A 24,474-nucleotide genomic window follows, 5' to 3' on the forward strand; every position below is an offset into this window, starting at 1 on the left:
GAAATATTAAATCTTACTTGTCTAAATATGTTTAAATATACTTTAAATGTGTAGAGTTTAATGGATACATTACAGGCACTGATTAAGGTTAATGACTGGGGTATGTAAACATACACATAAACCAGAATTGGAAGTTAATGGACTTATTGAGTGCAAACACTAAATTCTGACAGCACCTTGTCTCTGCGCCAGAGGTTTAGGAAATGAAAAGTCGTTTGCCGCTTTGTCTCCTAAGGTTCTCATAGCTTGTAAATGACTCGTTTCCCACACTTTTCCCTCCTAATTAGGAAGCAGTAATTTCTTTGCCTTTGAACGTCGTCTTCAATGCATTAATTTCCAGAATCAGGTGGGAGGGCTGAGGGGACGGTGCTCAATGGTGTGTTTCCTTTGAATTGCGCTATTAGCATTATGAAAAGCGAGTGAACCGGATGGTCATTGTTTTGGAGGTGTGTGTGGATGCTGAGAAGCAGTCAAGGAGAAAGGCCATCCTCATTAACCTGCTTGTTTTTGCTGTCATTCAGCACTGCATGATCAAGAACCATATATGCCCATTATAGAAGATGAAATTACCTGTGAGGATGGCGGTGAGGCTAAGTCTTTCTTGCTCATACGAGACTTAAGCTATCTTTCCTTAATGTTTAACTCTTTAAAACCAGTACCTAGTACACTATGTAGAGTAAAAGGGATCAGCATGTGGAATTGGAGTTTCTGTATTCTGTATTAAGTGTTCACTTCAGAAAAGGAGCATTGTGTTTCCCTTATTGTTGGATGCACTGCAGTAGTTTCTGATCAAGTGTGCACGCATTCAAAATGCCGTTCAGATCACTATTGGAGACTTATGGATTTGTTAAATCAGAGTAGCAAAAAAGTGGGCCTGAAATGCACTCTACACTCACTGAACATTTTTATTAGGAAGACTATACATATAACGGATAAGGCCTCAGGACTCAAGCCCTCAGAACAGCTCTTTGTGGAATGGATTCTGGTCCGTGTTGGTAAGATTTTTCATGCTGCAAAATGTCCCATTGTACCACATTTCAAAGGTGTTTTATTGGATTCCGATCCAGTGACTGAGAAGAGCACTGAAGAACACTAAACCCATTGTCATGCTCATGAAACCACTGTTGACTGTTTTTTTTTCTTTGCTATACTATTCTGCTTTTCTGCTATATTGTTATTCACTTCACCTGCCAGTAGTTTTAATATTATGGCTGATCAGTGTAGTAGTGTTCTAATTGTGAGAAATATTAAATGAATACCTAGATATAAAACATAATAAAATGTGTCTGTGTTTAAACAATTGCTGATTTATTACACTACATAAAGTATCTTATTTGAGTGTTCATCATTCTGGAAAAAAAGTGTATGTCTGTACAGCTTGCTTTCAGAAGCTTTACCCTCCGAATGCTGGCATCATTGTGTGATGTGCGAGTCCTACCTAATAGTTGAGAATTGTCAGTGATGAAATTGGGGGGAAATTTGGAAAAAAGAAATAAAAATCCACAAAAAATTGGAGACCGGAGACCATCGTCTCTGAATGGACTGTTAGGCCTAAAGTAGCCGTAGTTCTAGGATATCATTCAGAAAATCTATCCTAGCTTTTTCCACCCACTTTTGTGTTTTTCATCATGTTCTTATTGCAGCAGCATTACATGTGTGGTTACACATAATAGATGAAGCAAGATGATCCTGCTGTTCTATAATCCAGTATATGAGACCTATGAAGTCGTTATGTTGGGCTCTCAGCCTGTTTTCCTGCAGCCTGCATGAAGCTACTACACTCGTGAGTTTTAATGAACACGAGGAGGGAGAGTTTCTCCCTCATCATCCTGATTAGTTGAGATGACTAGTAGTGAGCCTGATATGCCTTTGGGAAATAGGTTACATGTTTATGAACAGATGCAACGTTTGGGCGAAGCTTTAATTGGGTCTTGACATGTAGCTGGCTTGCATCAAAATATGGGCAAGAGTGGTTTGCAAGAACTTTGTACAGAGTAAAGAGTTTGCGCTTGACAGCATTTGATTAATGCGCACAAGTGGATGCTGGGAGTGAATACGTTTGTAACTAGAGAAGAGGAGGACGGCAATAATATAATTTACTGAATATTTAACTCACAGGCGTTCCTCAGCGTGCTTATGACAAAATGGCCCCATACCCTGCAAATAATCTCAGTAATTCTGTAGCCCACCCACTTTTCATATATAATTGGTCCATCTGATAAGAGTGACTCATGGCAGTGATGTTCAGAGTGGGTGGGTTTATAGAATTAGCGAGATTATTCACAGAGTAAGTGGCCATTATATTAGTGCTGTCTTATGCTACCAAGTTGTCTGTTCTGCGTTAGTAAAGACGTGTGGGTATATGCTCTGTCTGGATTATTCCTTGTTCTTATGCTAGGCGATTTGTGTGTGTACTAGTGTTCCACTCAGGAGTTCTACCTCATCAGCAACACACTGTCTCGCTTGGGTACGGAGTTTCAAGCCCTCATCCCTGCCGTACAATCACAGCTCAGTTCTGCCCTCTTAAAGAGCCTGCTTCTGGACACGCCCCAGCTGCTCAGCTCCGCCCACAAATTCCTCAAAGTGCTCAATGAGAAGGCTGCCAAGTGAGTATGTGTTTGCAACAGAAGGTATTTGGATTGCAGACAGAATAAACCTAATGCTGGACTGAGCTCTAACTGACAGACCTGTGTTATATGGTTTATGATTAGAGAATGATTATACTGGACAGTAAAAAAACAAAAAAAAAAAACTAAAAACGTCCTTAATATACATGAATGGCACATTTATGTCTAAAAGTTGCAATATTAAATCCTGCTTATTGTGTAAAAACTTTGGCAACATAGACAACTGGGATGTTCAAATCAGTGGACACTGTTGATGTTGAGTTTTAGGAGAGGATGCAATGCCCTCGACTTCTCTGTTACAGGTTAAGAGCCCCAAAACAAAAGGCACATCTGTGGGGCATTTCTTGCTCCTGGGCTCCCCCTCCAGTCGGGAAGTGTAGTTTGTACTTTGAGCAACAACTGAAAGACAAGTTTTTCTGGACAAGCTAAGAGATACAGAACCGTCACTGAAAGGGAAAGAAGTGTGTGATTTTACATGAATATGTCTCAAGTTACATAGTGCATTTAGCAGCATGCCAAGCCCAGAATAGCAAAAACAGCGACACTATTCTCCCTATTTCAAGCCAGTGGAACATCAAAATTAATTTGATAATACCCTGTGTATTTGTGTTCTTTCCTGCAAATTAAAATGGCCATTTTCACTTTTTGACAAAAAAAAAGCAGTTCTGGTGGCTATCCTTTACACTCTGTCAAAATGTTATGATGAATGGATTAATAGAAATACTATTGCTATGCTATTACTATGGCTCCGGACAAACTAAGGCGCTGCCTATGACTTATAATGCTAGTTTGAATCATACTGCCTGCCATCAGCAGCCAGAACCTGAGAGAGCACAATTGGCGTAGCTATCTTCGGGCAGGTAGACGCCTCTCTCTCCCCCCCGCTTCATTCAGTGTAATGCTGGCTGACGTGAGCCTCTGCTAGTGGAGCATCAGAGTGCCCTGGTTGCCCGATGGCATCGGCAGTGGTCTGAAGAAAAGAAAAAAAAAAAAAGCAGTGGCTGGTTGTGCATGTGTCTGAGGAGAATTACACATGATGGGGGGAGAGTGCTAAAAAGTGGGTTGGGTAAAAGGATAATCTAAAATTGGGGAAGATAATTGGATTAATGTAAAGTTGCCTTTTTGATGATACAATGTTTTTGTGACAGTGACTTAGAATCTGTTGCTGATTTGATTTTCAGGACTGGAAATAAGACTGAGCTGTTTGCGGACCTGACCGATTTTCCTGTGATCCGGCAGAGGAAAGACGAAATACGAGACATTCTTTCAGACATCATGGAACATCGGAGAGAGATTCGCCTCATCCTTCGAAATCCATCAGTGGACTACACCACTGTGTCTGGACAAGAGGTACAGGAAGCAGACCATCAGAGAGATCAGTTTTCTTTCATCTTTTTCCCTTTATGCCCTCTCTCATCTTTTCCCTTCTGCCGCAAAGAGACGACATCAAAGCTGAATGAATCTAGATGACCCCTGAAGTGAAACTGAGAGAGCAAATGTGAATCCATGTTTATGTTTGTGAGGTTTTTGTGGTATTCAGTGGTTCTGTACCTACCAAAAGTGCTCCAAGAAAGCACATCCGGTGACTTGGTTTTAAAGCTCAGCTCTTTATGGGTTTTGCATGTTGTACCGGTTGCATGTTTGGAATCCGGCTCGAGAAAGAATCTTTCTGATGATTTCAGTAAGCTCCAGGTGAGAAATAATTAAGATCAAATTACAGTGCAGAAGGTAAAAGGACAATCTCTGAAATGTCACGGTTTGTATGCAGTCCCAGGCTTGCTTCTCCATCTGTTCCCTGTACTTACCACTCATGCATAAACAACGGACTTTTCTCCTCCCACAGTGCGCCGACATTGGCCCTTTCTCATCACTGTCTCTCACCAGCCTAAATCATTCTCATATGCCCAATTGCCTTTTTCTTTTTTCTTTTTAACCACGTCAGCCCTGTTTTCCCGACTGTAGGTTTGCGTCACCGCCCGTGACTTGAGCGGTGGCCCTTGCTGTCCTCAAGCTGTGGCCCTAGCTCTCTTCATCAAATGAGGGGCAGTGCTTGAGTGAAGAGGGCTTGCGTTGTGACATAGCAATCAGCAATCAGACCATCCGAGCTGGGAATGAATCCGTGTTCACATGAACTTTAGCACTGTGCGGTGAAACACTGGATGATGTAATTTTGGTGATTGAAGCTCAAGGTGTAGCTGAGTTTGCCATTTATTAAGCTTGGTATTATTGTCTGATAAACTGAGTGGGCAGTGGAATCAGATTTTGCTGCCAATAGGTTATCGGAAGAATTTTTTTTTTCAACTTTAACAGATTCTTTTGTTGGTACCTGAAATCTTGCAAAATCTTAAATTGGATTTTTTTTTTTTTTTGACTTGTTAAAGGTAAATTGTGTATTTATGCATTAATTTAGCATCATGTGACAACTTTTCTGCATGTGCATCCAAACACCAACACATGCATCCCATAACCCTCAATACCACACAGAATGGTCCTGTAAATATAAATAGTGCATTTGTTAGTGTAGTACCTGAACTTTAGAAGTGTGTGGTTTTGGACACAGGAAAAGGTAGCTGGACTGAAGAGGAGCTAGCCATAAACAGGAGAGAAAAGGGTATGGAGAAAAAGAAACGACTCCCACTTCTACTGTTCTTCACATCTGTTTTTGTTCTTCTGATAGACATATAGACTTCATCAAAATGGAAATTAGCTTTAAAACCAAAGAGAATAAAAGTACATGCTATACTTCTTCATAATTCAGGCCCTGCAGTCATGACAGCATGTGGATAGAATCTGTATAGCATGTTTGTTCATACAAAGTGAAAAGGATAAGACCTGCTTCCCTCAAAATGTTATATTTCATCAACAAGCATCAAAACACATGGAAAGATCTGAAGTACAGACTCAATCTGGTCAATACTGAACTTAATGTGAATGTTTGTGAAACAGAAATGTACTAACATTGTGCACCTAACTTGCCCAATAATGTGATACAGGATCTTGACCATTGATATTAATTAATCAATTAAAAATATAATAAAAATAATTGAATGCCTTTTTAAATCATTGACAATTTATCATCTAGATGGAATATTTAATACCTTTTTAATACCATACCATACACCATTCTTAGGAATTCTGATTCTTAGGCCTTAAGATTATACTCATTTCCTGGCAATATTACATTCTATTAAAATTACATGATTTAAGTGCCACAAGCATCAAAAAGGAAAATGTTTGGAGCACAAAGAGACAGAGGTGCCACACAGGCTCCGCACCAAACAAAGACTCATCAGGTACGCAAGTGTGGAGAACATTGCATAATCATAACTTGTGAAGTACAGCCCTATTACACTTGCATGCAAACACATTTGTTTTAATGATACTCTATTTTCTTTGCAATGTAAATGCATCAGCATGTTTCTGTTATCACACTGAAGCTCAGGCACTTTCTTTTTGCTGCCCTCGCTCCAGGTGTGTGCGTTTGTTTAGGTATTTAAGCTGGGAGGTAATGGATGCCTGCGCACTGTGAGCCAGTAATCCTTAGACTGTGTATGTTCATTCATCTGTTCAGCTTTCTTCTTTAAACCCTTTACAATGTTTACAGGTTTTTGTCGAACTGCAGAATCACGTCAGGCAGATGGACATTTTGGAAGATAGAAGATTTTATCTTATTCTGTATGTCTTATATATCTCTCTCTCTTTCAGTTTCTCATTGAGGTGAAGAACAGCATGTCCTCAATTGTCCCACCAGACTGGGTCAAAATCAGCAGGTGGGTGGGTTAATGTGATCCACAGATAAACAGCAACATGCATTGACCTCAGATTTTGCCATTTGAGTGCAGTGTAAATCCATTGATTCCCTTTTCACACATTCATGGTTCTGTACATGTAATAAATAATAAATCAGATAATATGCAAAGCAGGCATCAGAAATGGTAGAGGGCACCAAAAATCCCCACTGTATACCACCTGGATCTGCTTTGACCGGATCCTGTTTACACAGGATCACAGATGAAATCCAATTTTCCTTTCCCCTGTGAAATGCACACCAGCACATACATCGTTTCCATTTTACTTCCTGTGAATAGCGTAACTTAAATCAAAATTGTCCTGCTCCGGGAGACTGAACAGTTTACTGAAACAATGGTTTTTTCCTCAATGTGGAGAAACCAACAGATGGTTCACGCATTCCTCTAACGGCTCTATAAAAAATACAACAGACTATTTAAGTTGTGACAGAAGAAACTATAATATTGCACTCGTCTACCAGTAAATAAGCATGAGCGCAGGCACACACACACACATGCACAAGAACATAGGAACCGCAAGAGTGAGAGAGAGAGAAGCCAAAATTCACAGTAGTAATAATTTACTTATATTAACATTTATTTGACAGACTTGTTTTGCTTGCCTGACTGAATTCAATTACAGAAAACGCGTTCAATTCACACTCCGTCTCAGACCACCTCTGAATGTGATTTGAGTGATCTGATCAGCATGCAGTCATAATGCAGTGGAAACAGGGTCTTTCTGCTCGTTTTCTGTTCCTGCTTTATCGTTCTTAAACATTTCTCCAGTTGGCTGGATCGAGATAAATGAACACATGCATATTGGCTGTCCTTATATCTCTACCTTGGTCTTAATTTTTTTGACATAATTGTAAATCTGGCCGCTGTTCTTTCCATTGTGTCAAAACTTTAATTGGACCCCCCAAAAAAAAGCTCAAAATTGCCTCTGAGAAAAATGTTTTAACTTTGACTTTCATTGAGTTAAGAAGTTATTCTGTAAAGTTGCCATTTTGAAAATATGAGTTTTATGTGTGACAACAACGACAATTACAATTGCAATTAATAATTAGTACAATTTGTGGTCCATTCTCTGTTCATTTTTCTGTTAGTTTTTTTATACACTGACAAATATTTTTCTGTTTCCAGCACTAAAGCGGTGAGCCGCTATCACTCCCCTTTCATTGTGGAGAGACACCAGCACCTTTTGCAGCTGCGAGAACAACTGGTCATCGACTGTGGACGAGAGTGGATCAACTTCCTCCAGTGCGTACCTTAGAAACTCCCAGTAACTTTAGAGTGGAACCTTTTTTCCTGACTAGAACAAATCCTCATCCACTCTATATTGTCCAGGCTGCTGAGTAGTTCATTTAGAACAGCTGAAGTTCAGAGGTCTGCTTCCTTCATCGCTGTGCTGTTGTTTACCTGCAGGATCCCGCATTAACTGTAAATGTCACCTAACATGCATGCGGCCTCTGCAGAGACTGTCTGACCAGTGCCGTTTCACCTCATGCTCCTTGTTCCTGTAGGCTATTTGGAGAGCATTACTACATCCTGAGGAAAGCAGTGGGTCACCTAGCAACCATGGACTGCCTCTATTCCTTGGCCCAGGTTGCCAAAGAGAACAATTACTGCAGGTGAGTAATGAATCCAGTGATCTTTCTGCCATCTTTCATATCATGCTGTAGTTATTCACACAGGTTCATATTCTTACATTAGCAGCATGTTAACGGATTAGATTAGTGAAGTGGAGGGCATAAAGGGTATTTAGTCACTGATTTTGGGTTTGGGGTAAGAGCTTGCAAAATGCCTTTTTTTCTTCCATTTTTTAATCCGAATAAGAAATAGTAGGGAAATTGCAGTTGTAACTGTTCGTGGTAGAATAAACACAATTAAAAGACTTTAAAACAAAGAGAGAAAAATATGCATATATGTATATGTACATATCCATTAATTATGAATACAGTAAAGTGACAGTGGTTATAACTGTGGTGATAAAAATGGAAAATTATTGAGTTATTGCACACATATTCCATATTCCAAGTACAGCACTATTATAATTTAACATATGAACAGTATAATTTGAGTATTGCACAGGTGAACCATAATGACACACATTGTGGGAGGATTTGGTTCTATCAGACGCCGCCGCATAGTGCATGTTCGGTCCGGTGCAAGTCTGGGGGATGCAGTGTGTGGCAAAGTTGAACCGAGACTTTGATGATGCGTCTGTCCAATCAGAAATTAACTGCATTTTGCATAATAAGTGTCCACAGTACAAATTAATAAAACATTTGTTCTGTATTCAGGTGTTTTGTTGAAGCATAGAGGACATGCTCTTCGTTGCAGTTTTAGGGGTCCCTGTCCTTTTCGATCCATCCCTGACAAATACAGGGACTTTATACCTGCAGCAGTCCAAATATCCTATAAACAAAGATCCAAAAGGTTATAAAACGTTAAACCTAAATATTTGTTCATTAAAAATGGACTTTGCAAGGTGTGATTTCAATTAGATGACAGGGAACACCATTAACACCCACAAGCAGCCAGCTGAAGATGGGGAGTGCATCCATTCCCACACGAGAGCAGTGGCAAGAGCTACCCCTTCCGAAGACCTAATGTTAAAGCTAATACTACAGCTAATACTCAAGCTAGTCGGAGTAACTGTGGAGATGAGGACATTTATCATTTTTTGATATGCAATACAAATATGCATATAAGTGCAATAATATTTCGCTATATATTTAGATAAATTGATGGGTTGTGATTGGCTAAAAAAAATATACATTTTTGCAAGGATTACTTTAGAAATGCTGTAAAATAGTATAGTACTTCACTAGCTGCTTATGTCATGCTATGTGGCTATTATTATTATCCCATGTCTTCTCAACTGTTCTTTGAAAAGATGCAGGCCAAGTTAAGACACCGTCCCTGCAGCTCCTGGTGCCGTAAAAAGCGCATTTTCACACCTCCGGTTGGGGCTGCTTTTCTCTGTTGTGTTTCGCGGGAGGTGTTTGAAGCTCCTTACATAAGCTTTGATGGAGGACTGAGAGTGGGGGGGACCCCAGAGGGCCCTCGCTCCAGCTCTCCCTGGCCAGCAGTAGGCTCCAGCCCGCCCCCGGAGCGCACAGAGCCCACTCCCTCAGCTGCTCACAGGCTGTGTGGGGGAGTGGATTTGACTTTGAAGGCCGAGGTTTACGCCAACTACACCCCCTCCGCTGTGCTCCTCCACCCCCTCCCTCCTGTTCCACTGAGTGCCAGAGACGCTCCTTACACTTCCAAACCTTTATATATATTTAGCCCAACTCCATAAATCTCCTATATATCGCTCTTTGATTCCTCAGTGTGTTTCATAAGAATAGGAGTTTTGTGGATGGTACCCTTTGTGCCAGCACACAAACCACGCACGCAAACGTTAAAAAGGAAATCTTATGTGATGTGTATGCTTTGGTTGCATATTTGGTTACTATATAAAGGAATCAAAATTTAAAATGGAATCCATGATTTGGACTAAAAATAAATGTAGCATTTTTTATTATCAAATTAATATCATTTAGAACTGTTATTTTGTTTCATGCTTTTGACTTTTTGACATAGTATGAATCCGGCAGTTGGTTTTAATATCGTGTCTCAATTTCATGAAGAGTGGAGTAATAGAAATGCTCTTTTTACATTGAAAATATTTAATATGTTTTCCATTGAAAGAGGGGTTATTCCTTCTCTTGTGAAATTGTTTTTTTCTCATTTATTTATTCATTTATTTATTTATTTAATGCGTGTACCATTCTGGACGTTAAAAGTGATTTCTGAGTGATGTTCCTGGACAGCCACGGCCTAGTTTAGAGACCGGAGCTTGTTCAATCCCCTGAACCGGCAGTGAGGGTGGGAGTGGGTTGGGAGGGAGGGGAATCTCCTTCCTCAACGTTCATGGCGAAGCATGGCACCCAACCCACTTGCTCCCTGGCTGCTGAGGTGGCTGTCCACCGCTCTGGGGGCATGTTCTCACTGCTCCAATCCACCACTGTGTGGGTGTATTCACTGCCATGGATGGGTTAAATGTTCAATTCTGTTGTTCTGCAGTGCAGCAGGTGTAAAGCATGGTTGTAGTTCTTGATTGCATACTTGATCATTGTGGAAAGGAATTGCTTCTTTACTGTTTCTAATCTCTGGCTTTCTCAATGTGATCTGTGCAGGCCTGAGGTTCTCGAGCAGGGGAGTTGCATTGTTATCAGAGATGGCAGACACCCTGTTATCGACATGCTAATGGGGGAACAGGACCAGTATGTGCCCAATGACACTGAGCTCCAGGTGAGACCCCAACATTAAACTACACACTGAATTTAGGCAGACACTGCAGGCATTTAGAAGGACTTTGGTTCAGACAATGTGGCCTTACGTCTGCCCCTGGTCAGTTTGACAGTTTATGGTCTTTCAGAATGATTGCTGATGTTGGATGAAAGACAGCCAGGGTTATTTTGTAGATGCAACATCTCAGATTCTGTGTTTAATGTTTTATCTTTCAAAGTAAAATTCTTGGTTAGTTAAATAGATTCTTGTTGTAGTCCAACATGTCTGCCATTCTTGGCACTTTTTTTTTATAACAAACTGTAGTTCCTGAGTTATGCTTTGCCTATTGAAAGAGCAGTTACTAGGAAGAAACTTCTATTATTTTGAAATAAGGAGCTGCAGGTCTGCTGCCCTGAACCAGCTACTGTGAGTGGATATCATTTGTCAGTCTCTCTCCCTCCACACCTGTGTTTACTGTAATCTGCAACAGGCTACATGAAGCTACTATAATGAACATAATAGAAAACACTGTAGGCTTAAAATTGCCTGATTTGTGTTTCCTAATACACTACACGGTCCAATATAGAGTGTGTGGCATCCTTGCGAAACTGAAAACAGATTTCTTTCAGAAACTTTCATTGCATTTTCCTAAATAAGTAGAGTATTTTTATTTTATATATTTGTGTGGGTTTGTCAGGAAAATATGCAACATTCACACTGTATCAAAGTGGAGGAATGGCTTTATTAAGTTAAAATTTAAGGCCTTATACTGCTGGGCTATAGCAGTACGTCATTACAGGGTTTTTGTCCTTGACAGCATTTAATTAGTTGTTTAATCATTATTCTGTATTATTTCTACAGATCTCATGAGCCCCTTCTATAATGATATGTTTAGTGTCCAAATTTGTGTTGAAAAGAGGACCAGATATTTGTAAACAAAGTATTATTAATTCTGTTGCCTGATTTATGCACAGTTATCATGCTGTCATGGCCCAGCCTGTAATTAGGTTGCATTAAGTGATTGTTCTGTTCCGCCTGTTTATAAGGGCCACAGTAGTCCTGATGAGTATAGTAGTGATCTCTGGAAAGATCTGGCACTAAGTCCAGCTTCAGTAGGAAAACATGTGAGTTTTTCTTCTTAATAAATTAAATGTTGGCCAGCTATAGTCCAGCCTTATGTCTCTCACAGATGCTGTCTGAGTCCTTATGACTTGTTTTAATCTGTTTTTATTACAGGTGTCGTTATTAATGTGTGCGCTGGCTGTACACCTCTCTGAAATCCTGCTTTCTGTGGATGTGGGGGAAGTTGTGAAGCTTGATTATTGCTGAGGCGTTTAGATATAGCAAATAGAAGGCTGTGGGTGGCTGTGCTGATGTCAGAGGCTGCCCTGTCTTTTTATTATTTTTTTCAGAAGGTTAATCCTTTTTTGCTAGCAAGGAAATGGGATTGAAACATAGGCCACTCTTTTGAATTGTACCAGTGTGTCTTTCGCGCTCTGTCTCTCTTTCTCTCTCTCAGCAGTGGATGGTTTCCACACAGAACTAGATGAAATGAAGATGAAATTCATCCGCCATCTGAAATTATGTTGCGTTATCTTGTTTGCGTTAGCTCTCATTAATTTAACATAACTGTTAGACAGAAGCTCAGATTATTACAAAATTTAAGCCATTTTAATCTAATTGAATACGTTCGTCATTTGGAAATGCATTTTTGAATAGTTGAGAGTTTATTATTAGCTTAGTTATTTTTATAAATAGTTGGTTATGGTTTTATTTTGGGTCCCAGCCTCATTAGTCGTCTTGTACACATTGTGACCGTTATTCTCAGCTGTGTGTTGATAACTTTATGCAGACCAAGATCTCACGTAACAAACAGAAAAGCCTGTGACTGATTTTGAAGTGTTAAACTACCTTAAAAGGATGGTTTGGTCAAAAATGTGAATTAAATAAATTAGTTGTAGGGATTTAGGCAAGACGCATTTCATGTTAGTGGTTTTAGATTCACAGTGGAACAGTTATTAATTAATTACAGTTATTAATTAGTATTGGACGCTTGAATGTCACACTTCAGACAGTATAGATGCTCTGTCTCACATGGACCTGGATTACACATATAGCTGTCTTTCAAAATACAAACAAAGGCTTTTGTCCATTTATATACTGTAGAAACATATCATACTGTTTTAGAAAAATATTTATTTCAGCAAATGTTTTTGATGATTATTTAACAAACCATCTCAAAATGGTTTAAGCCAAGTGACCATTTAGGATTTCTGTTTGCACAGTACTAATAAATAGCTAAAATCATGTTAACCAAGTTAACATTCATAAACATTGATCTTACAGTATCAAATGCTTGTCAGGTTGCAACTGAAGCTGCTCTGAACTAGGGGAGCAGTGACCAATCGAATTTAGTAGTCGATTAGTTGGTGACACCATCACGTCTGTTATAAGACAACACAGCCACACATCTGCAGCGACATCACTCTGGTGTGTGAAAGGAGAGCAAAGTTATGTTATTGTGAGTTGTTGGAGTCTCATATGGACAAAGTGTAAAAAATGTAAAGGAAAAATCTTCAAGTCAACCCAGAGATGTATATGAATATGAATGTATATGAATAGGAGCTATGTAGCTAACATGGCTCAACATGGCGGCTGTTTGCAGATAAATTAAAAAAAAAAACTTCAGCTTGGTGGTTACACATAAAGTCCCGCCTTTAAACAAAAATAGCCAGTCCGCTTGCTGGTTACATCACGAGCAGAGAAGGGTCAGCGTTATTGAGGTTCCAGCCAGACTTTGGCAAAATTGGTCACACAAAGCCAAACAAAGCAGCAACACAAAATACTTTTTAACTGAAAGCTAAAATTACTGTCTCACATCTTACATTTTAGTGAATCGACTTTGCACATTTTTGAAAAATATTCATCTTTTATTGTCTTCAGATTTCAGTTAGCAAATGCATAAAACAATCCTTAAGAGTTATTTGGTAACCGAGCAATTAATAATCTGAATAATCAGTTGTTAGTTTAATAATTGACAGATTATTGGACTATCAGAATAGTCGTTTGTTGCAGCTCTACTCTGGACTGAGATGTACCTGCATTGGTGAAAGACATATTTCCTTGTTCGAGTTTCTGAGCATGCTTTCAGTGTTCCCGAACACCGTGTGAATAGCAGATGCACAGCTTTGACTTGTGACCAGTGGCATCTTAAATCTTAATATGTATGCTGACCAATTCCAAACTTAACTAGTTAGACAGGTAATCAGCAGCTATGTGTCAAACACTGCTGCTTTGAACTTATCAGAGTCTGGCTAACCTTGAAATAAAAGATATACCTTACAAAACTAAAGTGTATTTTTTTTTCCTCGCAGGGTGATGGTAAGCGTGCCATGATCATCACTGGGCCAAACATGGGGGGAAAAAGCTCCTACATTCGACAAGTAGCTCTGGTCTCCATCATGGCCCAACTGGGGTCCTTTGTACCAGCCAGAGAGGCATCGATTGGCATTGTGGACGGCATATTTACCAGGTACAGCCTTTCACTTTTAAATCCTTTCATATCACAGGTAATCAAATGTTCATTTATTCATGTTTATCAACATTATGTAGCAATTTCACTTCAGATGCAACAAATGTAAGGTTATAGCTGTCCATAGGGGGAGCTAAAAGCATGATTTGTATTAATGGCAGTGGTGTAAAAGCTTAACTGTAGAGGGAGCCCAGGAGCAAAAAAAAACAAAACAATTTTCACTATGTTTTAATTTGCAAGGATGTATCCCTTTATTATGATGGATTGTTTATATTACATTGCATAGCTGTTACAAAGCACAAGTGACATAACGTTAGCGCTAAGATGTGACGAAGAAATCTGAGGAAGTACAACTCAACCCAGCTCATTCCAAAATAATGAATGGGCCACCATCATTCCAGAGAACACAGTTCCACTGCTCGACAGCTCAATGCTGCGGGGGCTTTATACCCCTCTAGCCCACGCTGTGTATTTGACATGGTGCCGTTCTTTTCATTATTGTCTGCTCCAGAGAATCCTGTTCTATCAGCAATGGGTGCAACTTCAAGTATCTGAATGTATTCGTTAGAAGGGGTGTCCACAAATATTTGGACATTATAGTGTATAATAGCCGATGTTAACTAGGACCAAAAACAATGAAAAGTCTTACCTTAACTCACCTCAGTAGACTTTGTTTAGAAGATCTAGAGCCCCCTTCACCACCTGATGTTGCTGATGAGGTCTAATAGTACGTCATTAGTTAGGATCCAGAGTTGCACAGGCGGTTGAGCCTATGTTTGTAAGTATCTGACCAGTTCACTTGTCTGTTGTGAGTGCTGCAATGCACTGCTCCAATCTGTTGGTTACATAATCTTATCTTCTAAGAAAAGATTCCCAGATCCCTCACTTTCTCTCCCACCCTCAGTCTTCAGTTTAGACTTCCCATTAAACACACTCCTCTCAGGGTGTGAGATCTGTTTCAAAGAACATCGATCATTTCCGCCCACCTGCTCTCCTCTAATGGAGAACCAAGGCTTGCTCCTAATGGCACCCATATTGGGTAATAAAGCGCTCAAACGGAGGGCCGTGATGAAGCATTCTCAAATGAGCGCGTTGAAACGTTCCCCCTCCGACCGTCTACTTGCAATTCCCCTTGAATAATCAGACACGCGCTGTGCCATTGTTCCCTCATTTCCTGGTCGTTAAATGGGCGGGTTGAGGCAGGACAGCTGACAGTTCGAGCTTCAGTGGCCATGACAACACTTCAGAGGCCGAACAGACTTTAGGCTCCTGTTGGAATAGTCTGGAGATGGAGGAAGGGAAACCATGACCACCAGTACATCTGCAAGAGCTCATTGTAATTAGCCTGAACGCTGAAGGTAGCTAGATGAAGAGAGAGTGAGCGAGAGCGAGAGCAAGGGAGAGTGTGCATAGAAAGGGTCCCCTTGTAGACAGTCAGCTAAATCAGTTAAATGGGGTGAGAGCTTCAGTGTGAGGAAAGTAGTCGTGAGTTGTAGCAGCTGTTGCCAGGTGCCAAAAATCCCACTTGGTCCATTCATGAAAAATTGTAGTCTCCAAATTTAGGCTCAAGTCCTACAGAATACCTAAATGACCCTGATTCAGAGCATGATATTAACACATACTGAATGGATTATGAAAACCACTACAGTATCACTGCACATTGTCCATTTTCATCACCCAAAGGCCAGTTATGCATATGCGTTTTTAGGATGCAGGAAATAATTATCAGATAAAATTGGCAGCTGAGGCAGTGTTTTTACCTTTAAAACACAGTTTGAGAGATCCTTAGCAACCTAATTTCTCAAAAGGCTGAATGGGATTTGTTTCTATACAATTGTCACTCTTTTGTTATTATTAAAGTCTCTAATGAAGTAATTCTGTTTTGTTGATCACCTGCACAAGGAGCTCTTATCTGTGATTTAAGCAGATCATAATATTCACAATCCACTGAATGTGGTGGTTGTTCAGAGTGAATGGGGACTAAAAAAAGCTTCATTCAGCTGATTTATTTGGTTCATCAAATCAAGCTCCTCAAGTGTAGTTTGTATTACGGGTGGGCTGCTGCTTTTTTTTAGTGCCATGCACAATAATCTACTTTAATCGCACATGTTCCCGTTGGACATGTCCAACATGTCCCTTTCCTGCCCTGTGCTGATTTTGGGAATCCTGGTCCTCTCTTTTACTCTTTATTGGGTATATACAGTTAGTATGTTGTGCCAAACAAAAAAAAATAATTACATGCATGTAAAAGACAGAGTGTTTCTTCAAATCTGATGCCTGCCAGCTTTGTCAAATTGCACTGGTACAGTTTGGCAACAGCTTGTTTACAAGAAGACTTTTGTATGTTTCTGCTGACAGCATGCTGCCATAATTAAGCTTGCAGAAACATGGCCATGGTGATCCACTAATTAGTATCAGGTGTGACTTAAGCTTTGCTTAGCATGTTATTGCCCAGCTCAGATGCTGATGGAGATGCTTGTAGTGCTAATTTTAACAGAAAAGTCAAGCTGAAACCTTTTTTTTCCCCATCATTACTATCATTCTATCAATTAAAATATCTACAGTGTAAAAAAAAGTGTATCTAAATTGAACCACCTGCTCATTCAGTGTTTTTTGCTGAAATCAAGGTTATTAATAGGTATGACCTGATATTAATAAGGGAAATGAAGTTAAAAATGGTTTTACTGCGCTTTAAAATTTTACACTTCACTTGAAACAAGCATGTAAAAGTAGTCTATTATCAGACTACAACACTGACATAATGGCCTGAGGATTGTGAAACCTGAGACATGCTGCTTTGCCATCAGCAGCCAGAACCTGAGAGAGCATAATTGACCATGTGATGTGAGGCGTCTCCTCCTCCAACATTCTGTTACACTCAAGAGGAAACACACAGTTAACACCACCAGCACATATTGTAAGTGTGTGCTAATTCAGGCTAAATTTGGATGTTGAAAAGGGTAAATTTTTTTGTACCTCCAATATCTGCTACAGCATTTTCTGTTGATGTTGCCCCAACAATGAAACCTGTTATGCCCTCTCTAAAGGCACCAGCTCTTCCTAAAGTGTCTGGGGTTCAATCACTCTAGAATTCTGGAGAGCTTTATACACATCTAGCAAATGCTGGGTCATTGGTTGTGGTGACCTTGCGTGGCTGTCAATGCAACACAATGTAAAAACATTTATCCTGCTTTTGAAATGGCGCCTTTTGCTTAGGATTAACCGTTTACCGTCCAGGGAAGGCTTTCTACTAGATTTTGGAGCATTACTGTGAGGATTTGATTGTGTTTGATTGACACAAGAGCATTAGTAAGGTCAGGATGTTGAATGTTCACCACCCTACCTCATCCCCAGCTCTCTGACTCATCCCAAGAGTATTGGATTGAGCACCGTCATTCCAGAAAACACTGTTCCTCTGCTCCATAGCTTAAAGCTGGGGGCTTTATAACCCTCTAGCTCACACTTGGCATTAGGCAGCATGGCCAATAAGTCCTATTCTGTTGGCAGTACTTCTTTCCAGGGACTAGACAGGCTGTGTGTGCGCATGTGCTAAGTAGCTGAGTGCTATTTAGAAGGGGTGTTCACAAACATTTGGGCATATAGTGGAAAAAACCCAGCAATCGCTTGAGGTGGAAGGGTAGAGATCATCAAAGAACTTTTGTCCCTGTTTCTTCTCAATCGTTTGTCCGGTGTATTATTCCTGATGCTGTACACATTGGTGGCTAATTGCCTTCCCTCCCAAGAGATGTGTCAGTTTGTTCTAATTAACAGGTGGAAATCACGTTCAAACAGCAGCCAATTAAGCTTGAAGGGTGCAGTGGCCCGTGGTGCACTTTACCAGGCAGAGGAGTAAATATTCAGTGCTAATTGCATTTGTGTCATGAAACTCGAGCATCAGGGAGAAATGACAGACTTCAAGGGAATGCTTTATTTATTTTTATTATTATTGTTTATTATTAGGAATAAACTACTCCCTTCACCTCACAGTATTCACACACACCTTGTACAGCCCTCAGAAAAATACCCTGTTCTTACAGTACACTGTCATTGAAATGGTTTTGAGCCATGTGAACATAATGCTGAGGAATGTCTCCGGGGTTAAAAAATGAGTTCTGGAATTTAAAAAAACAATGAAAACAAGTAAATGAAAAGTCAGAGCTGGACAAGTCACCGATTGAACTAAAGGAAGGGGTTGTGAGGTTGTGTGTTCTCCTGTTTCTAAACATACTTTCAAAAAGGCCTTCATGTAGCTGTTATGACGTCTGTCATTGTTGAAGAAAGTTTCCCTGAAGAAAGCATGCTGCCTAAATGTACACCTGGATACATAGAGAATGCCTGTTTATTATTAACAGAGACAAGACTGTTTATTATTAGTTTATGCATTAGCTAACTGATCAGACCACACTCACACAATATATGAATAAAATTCTGTGGATGCCACAGAAGACCCTCGCTTGGTTTCTTAAAGAATATTTTTATGGATAATTCTTGAATGGATAAAGAATCATGTTTGTAAAGGATAGCCTAAATGTTTGGAAGTGTTTTAAAGAGCCTTGAGAACCTGTAATAAGAAATGTACATAAATGGGTCTATACATTTTAAAGATTTTGGTTACACTTTGTAATAACAAATCCTAATAATTTTTAATGATTTTCCAAACAAGTGTAAAAAATAACTTGATAATGATTCATTATCAGTGCATGCATTTAATCAGTTTGGTTTATTCACAATTCTGTTGTTATTAATCAGTCATTGTTTTGAAAACAGTAACATGGCCATTAAATGCAGTTTGTTCAGAATTCTTTGGTTAAGCCTTTTAAGATAAGATAAGATAAGATAGTCCTTTATTAGTCCCGCAGTGGGGAAATTCCCAGTGTAACAGCAGAAAGGGATAGCAAGACACTCAGTTACAAAAATTTGGATAAATAATTTACACTATATACATAATATAAATAAGAATTAAAAATTAAAAGAGCAATAACAATATTATTTACAGGAAAAGACTCTTATAAGACTTTTATAACAACTGATCAAATCAAGTTTTATTTGTATAGTGTTTTTACAACTAACATTTGTCACAAAGCAGCTGTATGGGAATGCAGTAATGAAATAAAACATAAAAACCTCTAAGACTGTCCTACTGCTCAGGTATGCAACATAATCACAATATATTATAACTAATGTAGTCACACTAGAGATGGTAAGAATAATGAGATTAATGTTGATGGTTAGTGGTGGTAATGGTAATAATAGTAGCAGTCCATGGAAACTTCAACGTAGTCGGTAAGTAGATAGCAGTAGCTGGGGTTGGGCAGCTGGTTTGATGCGTGTAGCAGGAGACCCCCGAAGGTCAGTCTTTGATCAGTGTATGGCCGAACAGGTGGGCAGTCATGAACTCTGGGAAAGATTAAGAGATGGAACTGATATAAACAGAACATTTATAGACTCTCATTTCATCAGTTGTCATACAGGCTGCCATCGCAAGTGTTGATGCCTGACAAGTGATGATTATGGGAGTAAACCTTCATATAAAAATAAATGGTTCATTAATGTGTAGCAATTATTTAATTATTAGCCGTCATTACAAAACTATCAGACAATGATTAAGTTACTATTTGTTAGAGCCTGTTATTCTAGAGTCTTATTCTAGAGCCATGAACGCTTTACTTACTTTAGTTAGTGTGTTACTTCCATTATCACCTCATGTTTTAAGAGATCCTCCCTAAATACATATGTACGAAGGAGAGAACTATATGAACAGCACTCTTTGTGCTTTGTGGGTAGAATGTGTCCTATGTGCACTTGCTTGGGTTTTAAGACAAGCAGGTATTCTTTAGTCATTCAGTTATGACTAGAGATCAGCACTTTCTGAAATGTTCTCAGTTGCCAACTTTTTAGTCTGTCCTTGGTCTGGAAGTTGCCACACATTCAGCGCTCATGGTATGTGAACACTGATGGACTTTTATTGAATTATCAGCAAGGTTACCGAGCACTTCTTCCCTCATCGTTTTCCGGTTGCTATGGAAACAGGAAATGAAGTGGGATGCAAAAAAAGAAAAAAGAAAATTAAAAAGCCTTAAAAGGATGAAGCCATTCAAACCAATAATCTGTCCGCCCAGGGTTTGCTGCTGCTGCTGCTGCCTTGGTTTTCCTATAAAGGATCACCTTTGTAGTCCTCAACCACTTTTTGTAAGTAGAGGCTCGTTCTCAAAATGCTATACTGTGTACTACATTTCCTGCTAGGCACTGTTTGCCTAAAGTGGGAAAAATGCCTGTTGAGCAGTGCCAAAAATGGAGAATGACACGCAGAAGAAAATAAAATCACTGTGTCTTTAACTGACCAGATGTGAGTAATGTCAGAAGTAATGACGTTCAAACTGACCAGCTCCAGCTAAATGGAAGGCATTGTAAATAATCATTTATTCTGTATTCTGTCTGGCCAGAGGTCAAAAAGAAGTCAAAAAAAGGTTAAATGCAATAAATGTGTGCTGTAGATAAATTGATTGTTCCAAGGTCAAAACACAGGATGGAAAATTAGCTCTCAGAATGATTCAGCGGTTTGTTTTGTTGAGGTGCTGAGTTTATTTTTTGATATCCTTTGTTTATCTACAAAGGAAGCTGGAGGCTTTGGTTAAATAAATGTAACTAAATAAGCCCTAGAACACTGTATCAAAGTCCGATCTGACTTGGTACTAAATTCTGCATCCAGACCTGACTGTACCCAAATTAAAAAATACTGTACAAAGTGAAACTGATGAAAAATGATTCTACTATAGCCGTCCAGTGCAACATCATAAGATTCTGTAATTACAGATATTTAGTTGAGCTGTAAAATAAAGAAATGCTGGCTGTCTCCAGATTGATAAACAGATGATTGTATAGTTAAATCAAAAGTACTGTAAAGCAGTACAATTAATGTCTTCAGTGCCTTGTATTTCGTGACAGTGGCCAGAGTCTCTGGAGTTCAAGTCCAGTCTCTGGACTTCGGGATTCAGTGCAGACGTATTAAAAGCAGTGGGAACAAATTTCCTTAATTTAAGGAGTCAGATATGCTCACAACATTGGTCGTTTTTAAGAATTCAAAGGCCTTTGGGGCCTCATCTTGATCCCGAATGGACCACAAATGACTGGTTTGCAAGGCTTTTATTTATTTATTTATTTATTTATTTGGAAGTGGTATAAATTAGAAAGCGTTTGTTTTCTCTTGCTTTGGAGTAAACATGCAAACTCCAGAGCATAGTTGCTTAATTTTTTATAGGGAGAGTTAGCACTTATGTTTTTTTTATTTATTTATTTATTTATTTTAATATGAGTAACTAGTTTGTTTGGGTGAAGTTTTTGTTAGATTAATAAGACTATACATGCACTGAATATTATTGCAGTGGTTCCAGAAGGTCTGCTGTAGACTAGAGCTGCTGTCAGACACTGTTCTGGGTCGATTTCTCAGAATTCCCAGATTAATTTGGCTTTAGCAGAGTGTTTGGTGTAGCATAAAAAATTTTATTTGTTCTTCGACTGGTTCAACACCATTTCCTTATTTATAATGGATGAGCTAATTTAATCTCTACTACACATTTTCGTCTTAATCAAGCTTTTCATCTTTTCTGACTCGATATATTTAGAACTAGCAAGTGTACCACATGAATTTGCAGTCATTTCCCCCCCATTATCTTCCTCTGCTCTTGAGGTATAATCGTTGCTGAGATCAGCCATTATTAACCAACTCTACCATCTGACCTTGGTAATATCATGCTTGATGGTGCTGCCTCTGGACAGGAGCTTCTGCAGTGCTCCTAAAGTGCTTTAATTAGAGTTATTAGGCAACACACTCTTGTTTTCCAGCCAGGGAACCAGTTACACTGTTTGGCAAAAACCTATGAACACAGCGAGAGGAATGAGAAATATGGAATTTAGTGCCGTTCTTTGAAGCATATTTCATTTGATGGTTGAATTAGCAGTACGATGACTGTTCCAGCTGAGAACATCTCCGCAGGTCTATTGTGCTGCAGATCTACCGCAGCATCTTTGCTCCATTAGTCACAATCTCTCTGTGTGTTGCATTAAATGTTTCTTGCTAGGATGGGAGCCTCTGACAATATATCGAGGGGCAGGAGCACTTTTATGGAGGAGCTGCTGGAGGCCTCAGAGATCCTGTCCCATGCCACAGCTCGTTCTCTGGTCATCCTGGATGAACTTGGCAGGGGTACCAGCACACATGATGGAATTGCCATTGCCTACGCCACCCTGGAGTTCTTCATCAGAGATGTAAGTCTCTAAACTTAAGCAGTAGAACACAAGAGGGAGTGTGTTATCGCGAACAATATCACGCCTGTTATGATCTACAGCGACCAAATCGACTTGATGTTATTCCTAACAACCCACACCCCTGAGTGTTCTATTGCTATTGCTTTTATATGTTATATGCTGTCATTAAGCAGCTTTACAGAAATCAGGAATAGGACAAGAAATCAACAAGCATAAAAACCTAAAAGCCCTGGTCTGTGAGCTATTGGCGACTGTGGCAAGGAAAAACTCCCTCAGAGCTTGAGAAAAAACCTTGGGAAGGGGACCCATCCTCCTCAGGTCTAAACTACTCATAAATGTTTGATAAAGGGTCACCGTGCCACCAAGACTGTTGTTCTGCCCAGGTGTGCTGATATAATCATTATATAATGTGACTAATATAATCATAGTAGAGACTCGAGCAAGAAAAAAAAAAAGGACTGAAGGTTAATGGTGGTATTAATTCAACAATTTTTACAAAATAAAGAAGCAACATAAATCACAGAAGCCATCATCTTTTTTTTAAAGATTAATACTGTCCGTTCCCTCTGCCAAAAAAGTAGTTCAACAACAAAATGCTTATTGCTATTTAACAGTAACAACACCAGGGCTGGCTAAGTGGCCATTGGTTAGAGTACCTGTTGAGCCCTGTACACAGTCCAAGATAACTGCAGATACTTTTGTGGTATGGATAGAGCCATAGAACTGTCAAAGTATCGAGTTAGTGTGCTAGAGATGTTAAAGGATGTTAAGACAGATGAAGTCTCGCTTTTCAACAAAGAGAGGCAGTCAGCTTGCTGGTTACACTTTTAGCACGCTTGTCATGCTGGTGGGGGAAGCCCCCATGATGGTTGAGATCTGCCAAAAATCATACATTTTTGTGCATTATTAAACCAAACGTTGCAAACTATTCATGAGGTTTTTGACAGATTTTATCAGTGATTTAACATGTTTTTAAAATGGTCATTTGAGCTTCAGTTTCAAATATTTTGGTCTCTCCTCTTTTATAGAGTTGGGAGCCTGGTCTTGTGCTGAAAATTACTACAAACATATATAATTATTTTCAAACATGGCTGTAGAGTGACAGAACTTGCCTATAAGGACAATTGTTGGCTGGTTATGAAATAACTTTGACCTCCATGTCCTGAGATTAGAAAAAGGCATCAAGTTGTAATGGATGCTGAGAAGCAGCTGAATCCTTCAACTCCTTGAGGTGTCATCTAACAAACTTCACTTGACTTGAATGTTTAGGTAGAAGGCATGTATAAAAACTGTATTGCAGCAGTGGATACATCTTGGCTATGCGAATAATTATATAACCTCTTTTTCTCTATGAAATCTATCTCTCTCTGTCCTTTTACATTGTGAACATTTTTTATGACGAATGGACTGAGGTGTTCATTTTTTGAGGATAATTTTTTTTAACTTTGTTTTAGAGAATCATGTGTAGAACCACTCCAGAAGGGAGTAGCTCTGACTATTTTGTGCCTTTTAAAATCTGTTCATTTTCCTACTGATTAAGTGTGAAAGCCTGTCTGTGATCATAACACTGGTTAGCATCATCCCCGTTTTAAAAATCGCACTGTTGTGAAGCCGTTTGCTGAACGTTTAAAGAGCTTAAAGGATATCTAGGAGCTTTGAGGTTGATTTTTAAGAAAATACAATTGGGGAAATCATTCCTCTGAAGGGTGCATATAATGGATGAGGATTCTGTGTATGCCTTTGAACAAAGGCAGTATTTCACCTTTTCATTAATATTTATGACTACTCTAATATGGGATTATTAAGAGCTTCAAAGTGCAATCTATCTCTATAAGTGATAATCTTGGTTTGGCCTTTGGGGCAAAACCTCATGTAATATTCTCTTCCATGTTACTGCAGTGGAAGCAAGTTGTGTTATGGGACATTAACTTCCTTTTCTCTGAGCCCCTGTACTCATGCACTCTTAAAAATATGGAGA

General features: G+C 39.3%; 1 protein-coding gene across 1 annotated transcript in view; it reads left to right on the forward strand.

The window, feature by feature from the left end:
• msh3 (mutS homolog 3 (E. coli)) overlaps positions 1–24,474 on the forward strand; it is a 65,365-nt gene that overhangs the window by 31,221 nt on the left and 9,670 nt on the right. The window contains exons 14-21 of the mRNA XM_072664835.1: positions 2,419–2,606; positions 3,809–3,977; positions 6,333–6,397; positions 7,562–7,678; positions 7,942–8,049; positions 10,606–10,720; positions 14,074–14,231; positions 22,310–22,496. Of these exons, the coding sequence (XP_072520936.1) occupies positions 2,419–2,606; positions 3,809–3,977; positions 6,333–6,397; positions 7,562–7,678; positions 7,942–8,049; positions 10,606–10,720; positions 14,074–14,231; positions 22,310–22,496 (1,107 nt within the window). The remainder of the gene's footprint in view (positions 1–2,418; positions 2,607–3,808; positions 3,978–6,332; positions 6,398–7,561; positions 7,679–7,941; positions 8,050–10,605; positions 10,721–14,073; positions 14,232–22,309; positions 22,497–24,474) is intronic.

The sequence above is a fragment of the Salminus brasiliensis genome, chromosome 20 (assembly GCF_030463535.1).
Source record: "Salminus brasiliensis chromosome 20, fSalBra1.hap2, whole genome shotgun sequence".
NCBI lineage: Eukaryota > Metazoa > Chordata > Actinopteri > Characiformes > Bryconidae > Salminus > Salminus brasiliensis.